Genomic DNA, 16,477 nt, shown 5'->3' with positions numbered 1-16,477 from the left:
CTGCCTGCATGACACTCCGCTGCCACTTCTCCTGGGTTACATGCTGACCAACCACCCCCCCCCCCCACGACCCAGGGTCCACAGCGCACACCAAATTGTCCCTGCCCAGCCTTCAGCTGCCCTCATGCCACGCCACACTCATGTCTATTTATAAGTGCGTCTGCCATGAGGAGGAACCGCAGGCACACACTGCAGAGGGTTGGCATGGCTAGGCAGCGACCCTCTTTAAAAGTGGCGGGGCGATAGAACGTGAGCGGTCCCAGGCTCTGACTCTGTCCCAGCCTCCACTAAATTCACCCAATGTGCCGTCAGGGAGATATAGTGGCCCTGCCCGCCTGTGCTTGTCCACGTGTCGGTTGTTAAGTGGACCTTGGCAGTAACCGCGTTGGTGAGGGCGCGTACAATGTTGCGGGAGACGTGGTCGTGCAGGCCTGGGACGGCACATTGGGAAAAGAAGTGGCGACTGGGAACCGAGTAGCGCGGGGCCGCCGCCGCCATCATGCTTTTGAAAGCCTCCGTTTCCACAAGCCTATACTGCAGCATCTCCAGGCTGATCAATTTGGCAATGTGCACGTTTAACGCTTGAGCGTGCGGGTGCGTGGTGGCGTACTTGCGCTCGCGCTCAAACAGTGGCGCTAGCGACGTCTGGACGCTGCGCTGAGAGACATTGGTGGATGGGGCCGAGGACAGCGGAGGTGAGGGTGTGGGTGCAGGCCAGGAGACGGTAGTGCCTGTGCCCTGAGAGGGGGGTTGGATGTCAGTGGCAGGTTGGGGCACAGGGGGAGAGGCAGTGGTGCAAACCGGAGGCGGTGAACGGCCTTCGTCCCACCTTGTGGGGTGCTTGGCCATCATATGCCTGCGCATGCTGGTGGTGGTGCCTCCCCAGCTGATCTTGGCGCGAAAAAGGTTGCACACCACTGTTCGTCGGTCTTCAGGCGTCTCTGTGAAAAACTGCCACACTGTAGAGCACCTTGACCTCTGCAGGGTGGCATGGCGCGAGGGGGCGCTTTGGGAAACAGTTGGTGGATTATTCGGTCTGGCCCTGCCTCTACCCCTGGCCACCGCACTGGCTCGGCCTGTGCCCACACCCTGACTTGGGCCTCCGCGTCCTCGGCCGCGTCCACGTCCTCTGGGCCTACCCCTACCCCTCAGCATGCTGTATTACCAGTAATGCAGAAACAGAACGCCGTAATTAAATGTGCCGCTTATTGGCCTGTGGTTGGAGGCTGACTTCGCTTACGGAACGCCAGGAAATAATTTGGCGCAAGCCTGCTGTAACACTTAGCTGGCTGCGTATGATTTTGTAGAACTACTACACCCAGCACACACAGACCGAGAACACTGAGCACAGTGACAGGCAGGCCAAATAGATTTTTTGCCCAATATTTTTTAGAAAAGGCCCACTGCCTATATTCAATCAATAATATATGTCTTCTGTCCCTGCCTCCACACTTCTGTCCCTGGAGTGTGTCACAGAACTGCAGAGTGTTGCACTGTTAACTGCAACACAGCGGTGATTTCAGAGCCCAGACAGAGCCAGAAAATAATTTGGCGCAAGCCTGCTGTAACACTTAGCTGGCTGCGTATGATTTTGTAGAACTACTACACCCAGCACACACAGACCCAGAACACTGAGCACAGTGACAGGCAGGCCAAATAGATTTTTTGCCCAATATTTTTTAGAAAAGGCCCACTGCCTATATTCAATCAATAATATATGTCTTCTGTCCCTGCCTCCACACTTCTATCCCTGGAGTATTACTGCAGGGCGCAATGCTCTGCACGGCCGATATACCAAAAAAAAAAAAATGTGCAACACTGCAAAAAGCAGCCTCCACACTACTGCACACGGTTAGATGTGGCCCTAAGAAGGACCGTTGGGGTTCTTGAAGCCTAAAATACTCCTAACGCTCTCCCTGCCTAAGCACTTCTGTCCCTGGAGTATTACTGCAGGGCGCAATGCTCTGCACGGCCGATATACCAAAAAAAAAAGTGCAACACTGCAAAAAGCAGCCTCCACACTACTGCACACGGTTAGATGTGGCCCTAAGAAGGACCATTGGGGTTCTTGAAGCCTACAACAACTCCTAACACTCTCCCTATAGCAGCTCCAACACAATACCACTTTCCCTCAGCTATGTCAGAACACATCTGTGGCGAGCCGCGGGAGGGGCCGATTTTTATACTTGGGTGACACCTGATCTCGCCAGCCACTCACTGCAGGGGGGTGGTATAGGGCTTGAACGTCGCAGGGGGAAGTTGTAATGCCTTCCCCGTCTTTCAATTGGCTAGAAAAGCGCGCTAACGTCTCAGAGATGAAAGTGAAAGTAACTCAAACATCGCGTGGTACTCGTTACGAGTAACGAGCATCTCGAACACGCTAATACTCGAACGAGTATCAAGCTCGGACGAGTACGTTCGCTCATCTCTAATTCTTACACTTGGATGTGGAGCCATTTATGACCATTCTTTGCCTTGTCAATCCCATATTTGGTCATTTTTTCAATAAGTATGGTATGAGATACTTTGTCAAATGCTTTACTAAAGTCAGGATATACTATAACCACTGCATGTCCCTGATCAATCCAGTTGTTGATTCTGTCATAGAAGGAAATTAAATTTGGATGGCATGACTTGTTTGTTACAAACACATTCTGGCTTTGGTTAATTACTCCATTTTTATCCAAGTACTTGCATACATGCTGTTTAATATTTTTTTTCAAAGATCTTTCCCAGTATAGAAGTCAGCAAGCATCATTTTGCTGTTTCTGTGCATATGGACCCTGTCAGTCTGTTTTCACCCAGCACTGAGAAGGTTAACCAACCAGTCCTCTAGCTCTCAGCTCAGGTATCGAATTAATGGGCAATCACTTCCCTATTTAAGCTAAGCTGATGCACCTTCTTGTTGCCTCAGTATTGGTGTGTTTTCCTCGGGTCACTCCACTGCTAGGTCTTCTGTCTCTTCTGCTTATCCTGTTTGTTCCTTTGCCTTGTGCTCTGTATCTGTATGTGTGTCAATTTCCTTTCTATCTGTACTTCATTCACGTCTCTGTAATAAGTTAGTTCTGTGCAGTGTCTTCGTTTCTGTGTTTCTGTACTTCATCCCTGCTTTCTGTCAGGGCTAGTCAGTCCCAAGGTTCCAGCATGGGGCCGACCCTGTTTGTAGGTAGGTCCCCTCCATCTCCCTGCTTACCTTAGGGCCAGTTACCTATCTGTAGGTACTGGTTGGTCCAGTGGGTCAACATCCAAAATCCATAACAGTTTTGGATACCAAGTGGCAGAAGGTCTTTCTATTTACACACAAGCCCTACTTTGCCTAGGTGGCTCAGGAAAGGAATTATAAACTGCTCATCAGGTGTTGTAAGTTTTCAGTAACACTGCATTCTATCTACTTCTCGATCTCTGAATGTGGTTAGTAAAGGGGTAACTGTTACATGTCTGGTGAAGTTGTGGTAGAGAAAAGCCTTTTTAGGATTTGGTTTTCTTAGCCTAACAAGTATTGTGTTTTTATGCCAGTGGTGATGGAATTTTACTGACTTTTCTCTGTTTGACACATTTCCTCTGATCAGACACAGCTCGCACAAAATGGAGTTCTAAAGTACTTGGAGTTCTACAATACTTGTAAGCCCCATTCTGTTAGATATATGAATGTCATCAGACAGTTTGCTATATGTACATACATTGTATCCCTATTCCTTTCGAAAGATATAAACAATTTGGGCTTTATCATGCCCATTTTCCGTAGAATGTGTCCCTATAGCTGCATCTCTAAATGCAAAATAAGGAATAACCCATAATTACTAGTCATTGCTGATTCAAAAAACTGAAAATGCAGTTTTTTCATATTTAGGCTTTTGTTGCGATTCTGACATATATAAACAAACATCAAAACAAATGAATAAAAAGAATATCAAGTAAAAGTATAATGCAGAAGCACTCTACATAAATGGTTATACAAAGATATGGTGTAATATTTTAGTAGTGTGGCCTTGCAAAAGGGTTGGGGAGTTGGAAGGAAAGAAATCAGGAGGGTTAAAGATAGTTAATAAAGGCAGATTAAAGAATGGATACAAGCCCTGAAAATGCAAATTTATTCGTTTTTTTGCAGCAGCTCTTCAGGGGTCTTACACTTACAGGTATAATACTGTGTACTATTAATACATTTTTTTACAGCAGACTTTCAAGACATTAAGAACATAACACTGACAAAAACCATACTGTAGAAGTATTACAGTGTATTATAAAAGAGATCAAATGATCACATGATTGACTTCTTCAGTTGGACTTAAAGAAAATTAAAACAAAACATAAGAGCCAGTAACATAGATAGAAAAAAGAGAAACAAATCTCATGTTAAAACAGTTGTACCAGAATATCAAGTTACCCTGCCAATCTCAAGAACGGGGGTCCTGTGTTGCCCGTCCTCCTCACTGCAGGGTTACTGCAGCCCCAACAGTAAAGAAGATTGAGCACTGATTGAGCAAGCGCATTAGTGCTCCATTCACTTTCAATGGGGCTGCCTAGTATCTGAGTGGCACACCCACTCGGATATTTCCATCACTCCCATTAAAATTAATGGAGCACTGACTGTGCATGTTCAGCCAGTGCTCACTTCGGGGGAAGAAGTGGTCCCGCAGTGACAGAAGAATGGGATGCAGGACCGCTTATACTCCACCAATCAGTAAGTTATTCTCTATCCTGTGAATAGGAGATAACTTGATTTTATAATACAACCCTCTTACCAAAAAGCAAAACTTTATTACCTTGAAGGAAAGTTAAATTTAAAAAATTAAAGAATACACATAATTGGTATCATCTGTAACAACCAGCACTATGAAATTATCATGGTATCTATCCCATTTCGAAAAGTGACTAAAAATAAAACTAAAAATCCCTGCTTGAAGTGCTATTGCTTTGTTTATACTGCCTCACAAAAAGTGGAATGAAAATGTAAAAGTTGTGTCCACTCCAAAATAGTTTCCAATGAACATTTTAACTTTTCCTGGGAAAAAAGTCCATATACAGCTCAGAATAATAAGAATGGTTTAGAGGGTGTTATATTCTGCATTACTAAAACAAAAAGAAATGTATAAACGTGGTATCACCATAATCATATCAACCAAGAGAATAATGTTTTACATGTAATTTATTCTACATAGAATTGCTGGGTTTTTTTCCATTACCCCATTCAAAAACTAATAAACGTTGTATAAGTTACATTTCTCCAAAACACAACGTGTCACAAAAGAAACAAGCTCCCACATAGCTACACTGATGGAAAAATAAAAGGTTTTAGCCCTTGGCCTATTACAATGAAAAAAAGGAGAAAAAAATGACTTTCTGTCTGAAGCTCAGAATAAGCTAGCCATTAAGGGGTTACATTTTTAAGCTGTCATTTTCAGGAACTATGTATTTTGTTACGGGTTATTCTGAGCAGAATTTGCTTTCCAGACAAGATATTGCATTCCCCCAGTTCTTCCGCTGTAATTCTGACACTCCATAGAAGCATTCTAGTGTCTTATGAGATGGCTGTTCAGAGAGAATTAGGGATTGAGAGAGAATAAAGGTAGAGAGCAAAAGCACCAATGGGGCCAATAAACTCCCTCCTCTCCACTAGTAAATTCACAGTATTGAGAACCACATCTCTGTACTAATGCAGAACACTGCAATGCTACATTCTGCCTATATTTTATAATATATTTCATGGAACTTTGTTGCGAAAACATTTATCGTATGAATCAGAGTAAGCTGTACCCCCAGGCAAGCATTGTCCCATGCAATTCATTCAAAAGGACAGAAAAAGGTTGATGTGTCTAATCAATTTATATTCTTGAGACATTAATTCAGAGCACAGTACCAGCTAATTATCCCGCTGTGTAAATCACATGATCACGCCTGAGTTCAATTAACATTATAGTCACAATTAGCTCACTAAACGTTCCATTATTGAGGAGAAATGTCAAAAGTTATGGTTTGCTTTAATGATACTGCATGAATTCTAAGCACCCTGAACAGCAACTTTAAGGCTGAGCTTTACAGATCTTATTTTATACAAGTCAGCAATTTTTGGATGTAGAAAAGAAAGAGTGAATGTTCGACGTAGGAAATAATTAATCCATGAAAATACAGGGGGGTTCAGTGTGCAATTATATCTCATAGCTATTTTCTATACCATGTTGTGAGAAGTATTTGCCCCCTTCCAAGCACCAACTATTATTGCTTATTTTCATAGAGAATTAGTTCCTATCTTGCAAGAAAATGTAACATTCGACATAGGAAAATGGGATCGATGCACAACAAGGGTTTTTGTAGTTATTACAATATTTATTTATAATAAAGTAGTTTGATGCTCATTTCACCCAAGTGAAAAAGTAACTGCCCCCTCATAGCTACTCCAAATTCGGTGCTGTGTAAAAGTATTTGCCCCCATCCAAACATCCCCTGTTATTGCTTATTTGTAGAAAATTATTTGATGAATGGTAATTTAATGCCTAAACAATGATTTGAGGTATACGCAGTGAATATATTGGTATATGTACCTAGTTTTCCCCATGAATCTCCTGTCCTAATTTTGCATAGTGTAAATAACAGTGACTTTAGTTTAGACTTTGCTAGCAAGCGTTTTATTTTACCATACAAGCAACCTAATCTTGTTATAAGTGAGTAACTTATAATAAATATAGTACATTTTGTCTACTTAAAGCAAGATACTGACATTATATACTGCATTTTGCACCATATTATGTCTTTAGACTTCAAATATTTGTTGTTCCATTTTTGGCCATGCCACTTCTAGCTGAACTATGCCAATTATTGAAAATTGGCAAACACAGAGGAAAGTCACAAATATCAACACAAATATGGCATACACCAAACTTGTGATTTTTTTTTATACAAGAAATGTGGTGCAAATTGAATAATGTGATAAATTAGCCCTATTGTATCTCTAGAGCTATGTCTCAGTAGGCTAATATGTGTGTGTATTGGTGACATCTTTGATGGGTGGCATCCAAACTTAAACAACCAACATTTACTAGGCACATCCATAACTATGTGGAGGATCTCTTAAAAGAAAAGGGTGGGGCATACTATTATAGCATATGGTACTGAACAATCAACTAAGCTTATGAGGTTTATAATGGCCCAGACTTATTCAAAGGACAGGTGATAAGTATTTGATTGATAGAAGTTCGTCTGCTGGGGAATCCCTACCAATCAATAAGAAAGGAGTTCTAAGTGTCCTAAATGAATGGAGCTGTAGCCACACTCATGCCCTACTGTTGTATTTATCTTTTTGGGATTGCTGGAGATAGCTGAGTGCTTGTGCTCTGATATCTCCTGTAGCCCCATAGAAATGAATGGAATAATAGTACTTACATGTGACCATCACTTCATTAATTTGGGAATGTTTGAGACCCCTATTCTTATGTTCATGTGGATAGGTGATGTTATTTTTGTTGGAAACTCCTTTTAATTTAAAACTTTGTACCTTGTTACTATAGTTGCATTGAGGGCTGGAATCTATTTCAACCTAATGAAAACTGTTTTAATTATTTTGGTTATGCTTGATTTATTTAAAGTTAATTCCAGAAGTGGTGACAAAGAATGAACCACTCGAACAAGATTTACTACTGCTCTACAATAAACTTAATATAAGTTGAAAGATTGCTGTCAAATCACCGTTTTTCTTGCAATGTTGTACAAATTAATACAAAAAAACAGGATTTACGCATGACACATGGACTCACCCTTACATTGTACTTAATGTCATTAAGACAGATTAGATTCAATTTTGAAGAAAATTTTCTAAGAAAAATAATTTACAATGATAACTTGGAACTAGTCCAAGTAGATCAAGACACCATATAAAGTATAAAAAACAGGTATTGTAAGAAATTATTTAATTATTTCTAGAGTGCTGTATTAGAACACTATAAGTCAAACCTTCCCTGTAACTGCATAATTCATTGGATCCCTTTTACACCATACACAGTTTTAGAGTCTTCTTAACTTAGCAACTGATACTGCTAGGGCAATGGAGTGTGACGTTTAAGAGCCAAGATTTAGAATGTATCTGAAATATGTCACAGTATAAGGCCAGAAAAATTGTAAGGTAATTGTATTGTGTTTTCACTGTTCAGCTTTCACCAATGAAGCAAGGGAAATAAATTCTAATTGCTTTAGACAGTCGAAGCTGTCACTCTACATAAGCATGTCGGAGGCAGCTTTGGCTACATCAGTAACCTAATTACAGAAAGCCTGGCTCTTCACCAATATTTTAACACTTGATTTATTTCCTGTTCAAGTTGTTCAATAGAGCTAGAGTTAATTGGTTTTCTGAATGAGTGTTAAAATTTAAGGATCTTGCTTCATTAACCCCTTCATGACATGGCCTATTTTGGGCTTAAGGACGCAACAAGTTTTGGCGGATTTTCTTCTCCGTTTATCAAAAGCCATAACTTTTTTGTTTTTCCATCGACGCAACCGTATAAGGGCTTGTTTTTTGCGTGGCGAACTGTAGTTTTTATCGGTGCCACTTTCGGGTACATAGACTATATTGTAAAATTTATTTATTTTTTTTAATGATAGCAGAGAGAGAAAACGCATCAATTCTGCCATAGATTTTTTTAATTTTTTTTTTACACCGTTAATCATGCAGCATAAATGAGACATTCCATTTTTTCTGCAGACCGGTACGGTTACAACGATACCAAAATTCTAATATTTTTTTAAAGGTTTTCCCACTTTTCTGCAATAAAAACCCTTTTTTTGGAAATCTTTTTTCTATTCTAAATTGCTGCATTCAAAGTCACGTAACTTTTTTATTTTTTCATGTACAGAGCTCTATGAGGGCTTATTTTTTGCGAGACGAGCTGTAGATTTTATTGGTACCATTTTGGCGTACATACGGCTTTTTTGATCACTTTTATTGCGTTTTTAGTGAGGCAAAATGCTAAAAATGAGCATTTTGCCTCAGTTTTTTAGCTTTTTTTTTAGCGTTTTTTTCCGTGCACAGTCAAAAGCATGTGCAACTTATTGTACGCATCGTTACGGACGCGACAATACCAAATATGTGGGATTTTATTTTTTTTTTACCTTTTTTTATGCTAATCTGAGAAAAAGCATAAAAAATGTTTTTTTTTACTCTTTTTTTTACATTTTTTTTTAATTCATTTTTTTAATCTTTGTTTTTTTTACACTGTTTGTGTCCCTCTGAGGGACTTACAACACTGTGCCTATGATCGCTGTTATAAGGCATGGCAGAGCTACTGCTCTCCCATGCCTTATCGCTTATACAGCGATCCTAGGCATAGGCAATACAGGACGCCGGTGTCTGGCGTCCTGTTGCCATGGTGACAGGCCGGGCTCTCGCGATAACATCGCGAGTTCCGGCCGGAGACACAGAGGGAGCCGCGCTCCCTCTGTGAACTCTTTCCCTGCCGCGATCTACTTAGATCGCGGCAGGGAAGGGGTTAACAGTGGCGGGCGCATCTCTGATGCCCCCCCGCTGTTGCAGCGAGACGCCGGCTGTGACTGACAGCCGGCTCCCGCTGCGAGAGAGCGCAGGATCTTATGTGATCCCGCGCTATCCCCAGGACGTAAGTTTACGCCCTGTTGCGGGAAGTACCCCGCTCCCAGGACGTAAACTTACGCCCTGCAGCGGGAAGGGGTTAAAGGAAAGCTCCAGTTATTAGGCTTCACTGGTTTTAAAGTCACTTTACAAGTTAGCAAAATTAGCAGCATAGGCTTTATGTACAAATCACCACCTGTGAATAGGATGCTTATCGTGACTATATATGATGAGGGTGAATATTGCTGAAATTGTGACATGTTAGGATTATAGGGAAATAGTCATGACACAAGTTTTTCTGTATCTAACTATATTTTCTTGTGAAAAAAAATTGACTGCTGTGAATTAGAGTAAAGAATCTATAGATAGAAGGTGTGACAGGTGACAGTCAAGGCCACCAGTATGCCACTCCTTCCCTTCTGGCAGCCTTAGCGCATCCTTCTCGTCTTCCCTGCAGGGGTCCAGCTCTACCAACTGCCAGTTATCTTCTCACGGCTCGGAGGGTGTATGCCGATGCTCTTAAAAGGCCAAGGAACGTCTTCCTAAATCTAACCATGCTAATCATGAGCTATCCTTGGCAACATCAGGCACGCCTCCTACGGAAAATGGCTTCGTTTTTGGTCTTTTAGTCCAACTTTGGGTGTTATCTTGTGTATATTAAATCTCGGGTTTCTGACTCTCTATTCCTGACATCGCTACATTTTCCACTCCTGGCCTTGGCTTATTGTATTGACCATTCTCCTGTCTGCTGCCACACCTCAGGGCTGTTGTACTATGCTTTGTGCCTGGACCTCTGGCTTGTGCCGTGTTTTAAAGTTACACTGTCTGCCCCGACCTAGATTGATAAACAAAGCCCTGCAGGGAGAACTGCAGTGGTGATTCTGGAACTAATATATAAGTAATGCTTGATTTATTGTTTTATATCATTTCCCACCATTGTTTGTTGTTTTGTTTTTTTGTTTTTTTTAAATAAATGTAAAGAAAAAAAGAATGCAATGATTTTGAAATGTCATATATCCATATTTTTCCATAATAGAACACATATCAAAAGCTGAAAGTGAGACATTTTTCCATTTCATTTTCAAAAACTAACTCATTTAGAAAAGTGGTACTAAAGAAAAACAGCTGGAGAGTCACATGACTGTGTATAAAAAGAGCATGTTACAAAGGCAGAGTCTCTCAGAAGCAAAGATGGTCAGAGGTTTACCAATCAGTGAAAAACTGCATCGAAATTGTAGGACAGTTTCAGAAAAATCTGGAGAAATTCATGTACACAAGGGGCAACCAAGGCCGATGATCAATATTGGATGCTCGAGACCTCAGGTGTCACTATTAGAGATGAGTGAGCCTACTCGCTAAGGGCAAATACACGAGCGAGCATTGCCTTTTGCAAGTACCTGCCCGCTCGTTTCAAAAGATTTGGGTGCTGGCGGGGGTGAGCGGTGAGTTGCAGGAGTGAGCAGGGGGTAGCGAGGAAGAGAGAGAAAGATCTCCCCCCGTTTCTCCCCGCTCTCCCCCGCCGCTCCCCACCCCCCACGGCACCCGAATCTTTTGAGACGAGCGGGCAGGTACTCGCAAAAGGCAATACTCCCTTGAGTATTTGCCCTTAGCGAGTACACTCGCTCATCTCTAGTCACAATATTAAAAGCAGGCATGATGCAAATCACTGCATGGGTTCAAGAATACTTCCTGAAATCATAGTCTGTTTTGACAGTTCACCGAGCAAGCCACAAATGTAAGTTAAAGCCATATCATGTAAAAAAGAAGCCAAATATCAACACAATCCAGAAACATTGACATTTTTTCTGGGCTAAAGTTCACTTCAAATGGATTGAGGCAAAATACAAACCTTTTATATGGTCAGATGAATCAAAATTTGAAATTCTTTTTGGAAACCACAAACGCCGCGTTCTGTTGACTCAGCTTGTTATCAGTGCACAGTTCAAAAGTCTGCATCTCTGATGGTATGCAGTTACATTAGTGCCTATGGCATGGGCAGCTTACACAGCAATGCTGAGCAGTACATAGAGATTTTAGAATAACATCTCTTTCAGGGAAGGCCTTGCATATTTCAGCAAGACAATGTTAAACTACATACTGCATCCATCACAACAATGGATGCTGAACTAGCCACCTGCAGTCCACACCTTTCACTAATAGAAAACATTTGGGACATTAATAAATTAAAAATCCAGTGAAGATCCCAGAATGTCAAACAGCCAGAATCCTATGTCAAACAAGAGTGGCCCAACATTCCTCTCCAAAAACTCCAGCATTTAAAGACCATTATTTAAATAAGAGGGGATGCTACGGAACGGTAGACACGGCCCTGTTTTAACTTTTGTGAGATGTGTTCCTGTCATTAGTTTCTAAATTAGTCAATTTTTTTAATGAAATAGAAAATTGTTTGACTTTCACCTTCTTAAATGTGTTCTATGGTGAATAAAATATGATTATATGAGATTTCCAAATCATTACATTCTTTTTTCTTTACAGTTATTTACATTTTACACAGCTTCCCATTTTTTTGAATTGAGGTTGTATTTAGCAATATAAATAGCAATATAAATTTTAGCAAGTTAGGTTAACTGTAAGATATTTAACCTTTCTTTCATTCAAATGTCTAATCCTTTGTTTAGTCCCCCTTTCATTGCTGTAGTTTTCATATTTCCTTACCTTTTTATACTATGGACTACATAGTTTTTTACTTTCTTTTGATTTTATTTGATGTTAAGTAGAGCTTGTTAATAGTATCATGAAAACAAAGGTTTGGTACCGTGTTAGCCAATAGAGCAAAATGTGATTGTTCTCAGTAAGAGAAACCAAGTAATCTTGTAGATATGATACCTTTTGATGGCTAACAAAAATACATGCTGTAATAGCGAGCTTCTGAACCAACGCAGGGTTCTTCTTCAGGCTTAAATGGATTGGATCTGAAGAGGCATGGATATTTATACACACTTATAACATACATACTTATGACAAGGCACAGAGATGGATGTGATTGGTTTGCACTTAAAAGGAATTCTGCAACAGCAAACAAACTTTTTTGTCTAGGCACTGATAGCGGAGTGAAAGTTTTATGATCCCTAAATTACTGTTGGGGGGGAAAGGTCATCAGGCTAGAAATGCTACAAGAGGTGCACAAACATTTTTAGCTAAACGCTGATAAGGGAGTGAAAGTTTATGGTCCCTGAATTACTGTTGATGGGGGTCTTATCTGTGCAATAAATGTCTCACACCTCCCATTCACGCATAAATCCTGGGGGATAATTTAACCCAGTATTAAGAGTGTCAAAAGTTGTTATCAATTTATATTCCCAGATTCTTCTGTGGTTTTGTGACTTGAAACCACCCTTCAATATCAAAACTCTCATATCTCCTATGTCATGTCCATGGTTAGAAAAGTGCTCAGCCACAGGTAATTCTCTTTTTCTGTGTTTAATCGTGTGGTGATGAGATCTCATCCTTTCTTTCAGTTTCTGTCCTGTTTATCCAACATAAAGACCCACAACAGGACATTTACTGCACAGGATCAGGTACACAACATTGGACGTGGAACATGTGAATGTCCCTGGGATTTTATAGTCCTGCTGTGTGTTGGGGATTCGTATCCTGTCCGCAGTCAGTATATGTGAGCAGGTCTTGCAGCTCCTTACATTACAGGGATAAGTTCCTTTTTGTGTTTCAGAGGGTAATGCTCTCCTGATTATAAAGTTTCTCAAGTTAGGAGGTTGCCTGTAACACAGAAGGGGAGGGTCTGGGAATATGGTTTTCAGATGGTCATCCTTGTGTAGGGTATGGTGGAGTTTCTTTGCGGTTTTCCTTAGTACCTCTAGTTGCGGATTGCAGGTCACTACTAGAGGCACACGATTGTTTCTTTCCTTCTCCTTGTATTGGAGTAGTTGATTCCTGGGTATCCTGGTGGCTCTGGTGATTTGGTCATCAATTGAGGTGGGATGGTAGCCCTGATTTATAAATATCCTTTTAAGATGGTACAAATGTTCCTCTGTGCCTGTTGGGTTGGAGCAGATCCGGTTATAATCCTGGCTGTAGACAATGGACTTTTTAATGTGTTTAGGATGGAAACTGTCCCATCTGAGGTATGTAGGCCGATCAATCGGTTTTCGGTATAGGGATGTCTGTATTGAGTTGTTTAAAATCTTTATGGTGGTGTCCAAAAAGTTGATTTCTGTATGCGAGTAGCTTAATGCCAGGTTTATGGTGGGGTGGAATGCATTGAATCTTTCATGGAATTTGATTAATACTTGTTTGGTGTGGGTCCAGATGATCATGATGTCATCAATGTATCGGAAGTAGGCCAATGGTTTGCTGGGGCAGGAGGCCAGAAAGTCACTCTCCATTTTTGCCATAAAAAGGTTGGCATATTGCAGTGCCATTTTACGGCCCATGGCAGTCCCGGTGAGTTGCAGGAATATATCTTTGCCAAAGGAGAAATAATTGTGTGTGGACCATAAAACTTTAACTCCGCTATCAGTGCCTAGACAAAAAAGTTTGTTTGCTGTTGCAGAATTCCCTTTAAGTGCGAACCAATCACATCCATATCTGTGCCTTGTCATAAGTATGTATGTTATAAGTGTGTATAAATATCCATGCCTCTTCAGATCCAATCCATTTAAGCCTGAAGAACCCTGCGTTGGTTCGCAAGCTCGCTATTACATCATGTATTTTTGTTAGCCATTAAAAGGTATCATATCCACAAGATTACGTGGTTTCTCTTGCTGGGAACAATCACATTTTGTTAATAGTATTAGCATAATTCAATTTAAAATGAATTTTAGTGGTTAATAGATAACAGATTATACCACACAGAGAAGAAAATCTAATGTGAATTTTAGTAGTTAATGTATAGCAGTTTATACCACATAGTAAAGAAAATGTAATGTGTAGGAATTTAACACCTTTTATGTAAAACCAGAACCAAAAAGGAACATATGATTTGGAAAGGATGGGTCACAACTTGACTAAGACTAGAGCAACAGCTATTCATTTGTTTAGTAATACAGACAGCAAGTATTAGAATAAGTGTGTACTTTATTTATTAAGTTATATTAGTCAAATTTCATTCAGTGCCCGTCATTTTAATTGTCAGTAATTTTCTCTTTCATCGATATGAAAATTATTTCCAGCTCCTAAATGAATAGTAATTGAATGAAGCATAACAACAGAGTTAGAGATAAAGACTGGGGAAACAAAATGATTAAGAACTAGGAAACAAAACACCAGGAAGGGCAAAGATTTAATGTAATATAATGCGTTGAAATGACAGGAATATTTAATACTAGTTTATGCAATTATATAGCAATTACAAAGGGGAAAGTAAAGATTTCAAAGCAAGCAACGATGCCCAATGCACCATAATATAACACATAGGTAATAAAATAAGCAGTCAGTTGGTCCATTATATTTGAATTACATAACGGGAATAATGGGAGATGATGCTAGGGAATGAGAATGTAAAATGTAGGAAGAATAACAATGTAAATGTTTGCTTAATTTCATGTTTTTTAATCATGAATGGGAAACATCATGATGAACAGAATGAATATACTCATTGTCCAAAAAAAATCAAGCACCTAGAAGAAGTTGTCAGAACACTTGAAAGTAGGTTCTAATACCCTGTTGCTTGGATGCAAATGTGATATGGGTGAGCATCGAGGCATGCAGGTTTCATATGCTATAATGCAGCATATCGGTTCACATTTGCTGTAACTGAACCTCTAGATCATACAAACTCATAGGCTGCCTAGGTTGGCACCCCAGATGGTCCAATACATGTTCCACTGGTGATAAATCTGGCAACCAGGCAACCTACAGAATTGCGGCAGTGTTGTGGAGGCATTCCTATGACAGTTTTGCTTGGTGCAGCCAAGTATTATCCTACTGGAAAATACCTCTTGGATGCCTTGCCATGAGAGGCAACACATGGACCCCAGAACATCACACCAGCAGGCGGCAGTGTGCTGATCCACAGCAAAGGCAGGATTAAGGTGTTCATCCCTGGGTTTCCAGACATAAACACAGCCATTGTCAGTGCCAAAACTTAATTTCGATTCATCGCTCGAAACAACCTGGTTCCACTCCATAGCAGTCCATTTTTGTTGTTCATGACACCACTGCAAATAGAGATAACAGTGGGTGTCAAAGGCACATGTAATTGTTGCCATGAGACCAAATATCCTTCAGCCAAGCACCTGGAAATGGTTCAGACAGACACAGGGGCTGTAACAATGGTGCCACATGTCTCTGGATGGTGAACAATGAAACAGTTGGAGCTGCCTGTGCTTGTTGGATGATCCTCTCTAATGGTGTTCTGTCTAGGGCGTCCTGAGCCCGGTCACCTTGTGTGCATGTCCTCATGCATCCATTGGTCCCAACACCTCCTAAGAGTCTGGTCACAATGGCCCAGGTGGTGGACAATTCATCAATATGACCATCCAGCTTCTCCATTTCCATAATGTACCTCCTCTCAAACTCTGTTAACTGGGTGAAATCTCTTAAATTGCACGTAAAGGTAAGGCTAGTAGTCAACAAGCTCTACACAAGTGGAAAAAAAGAGATCCACTACACACAAGTAGCCTCTGAGAGCCTTTCTACAGGCCAAGCGTAGAACCACTTTTAGAGCCTCAGGTGGTAAGACTGTTCATCTAATCACGCCACAACTCTAATCCTTTGTATATCTTCCTGAGATGTAACTGCATGCTGGGTTTTTCAGCAATACAACAACTCTTTCTAAGTGCTTGCTAGTTTTTACCAAAGAATGTATATATTCTCTACAAAATAAAACAATGCCAGCACTACTACCATTTAGGTTAAGGTACTGCAGGCAGGACAATAGTTTTCTAGATTCTGTCACCTGGACTAACAATGTAATGCTTCCATAAG

The 16,477-nt window shown here is 40.7% G+C and overlaps 1 protein-coding gene across 2 annotated transcripts in view; it reads left to right on the top strand.

The window, feature by feature from the left end:
- KHDRBS2 (KH RNA binding domain containing, signal transduction associated 2) overlaps positions 1 to 16,477 on the top strand; it is a 304,931-nt gene that overhangs the window by 248,922 nt on the left and 39,532 nt on the right. The window contains exon 7 of one of the 2 annotated variants that reach the window (XM_066590418.1): positions 13,051 to 13,110. The exons of the other annotated variant lie outside the window; for it this stretch is intronic. Within the exon in view, the coding sequence (XP_066446515.1) occupies positions 13,051 to 13,110 (60 nt within the window). The remainder of the gene's footprint in view (positions 1 to 13,050; positions 13,111 to 16,477) is intronic. 2 annotated transcript variants of the gene reach the window in all.

The sequence above is a fragment of the Eleutherodactylus coqui genome, chromosome 1 (genome assembly GCF_035609145.1).
Source record: "Eleutherodactylus coqui strain aEleCoq1 chromosome 1, aEleCoq1.hap1, whole genome shotgun sequence".
Classification (NCBI taxonomy): Eukaryota; Metazoa; Chordata; class Amphibia; order Anura; family Eleutherodactylidae; genus Eleutherodactylus; species Eleutherodactylus coqui.
The sequence above is the reverse complement of the archived record's forward strand: the minus strand, read 5'-3'. Positions and strand labels throughout refer to the sequence as shown.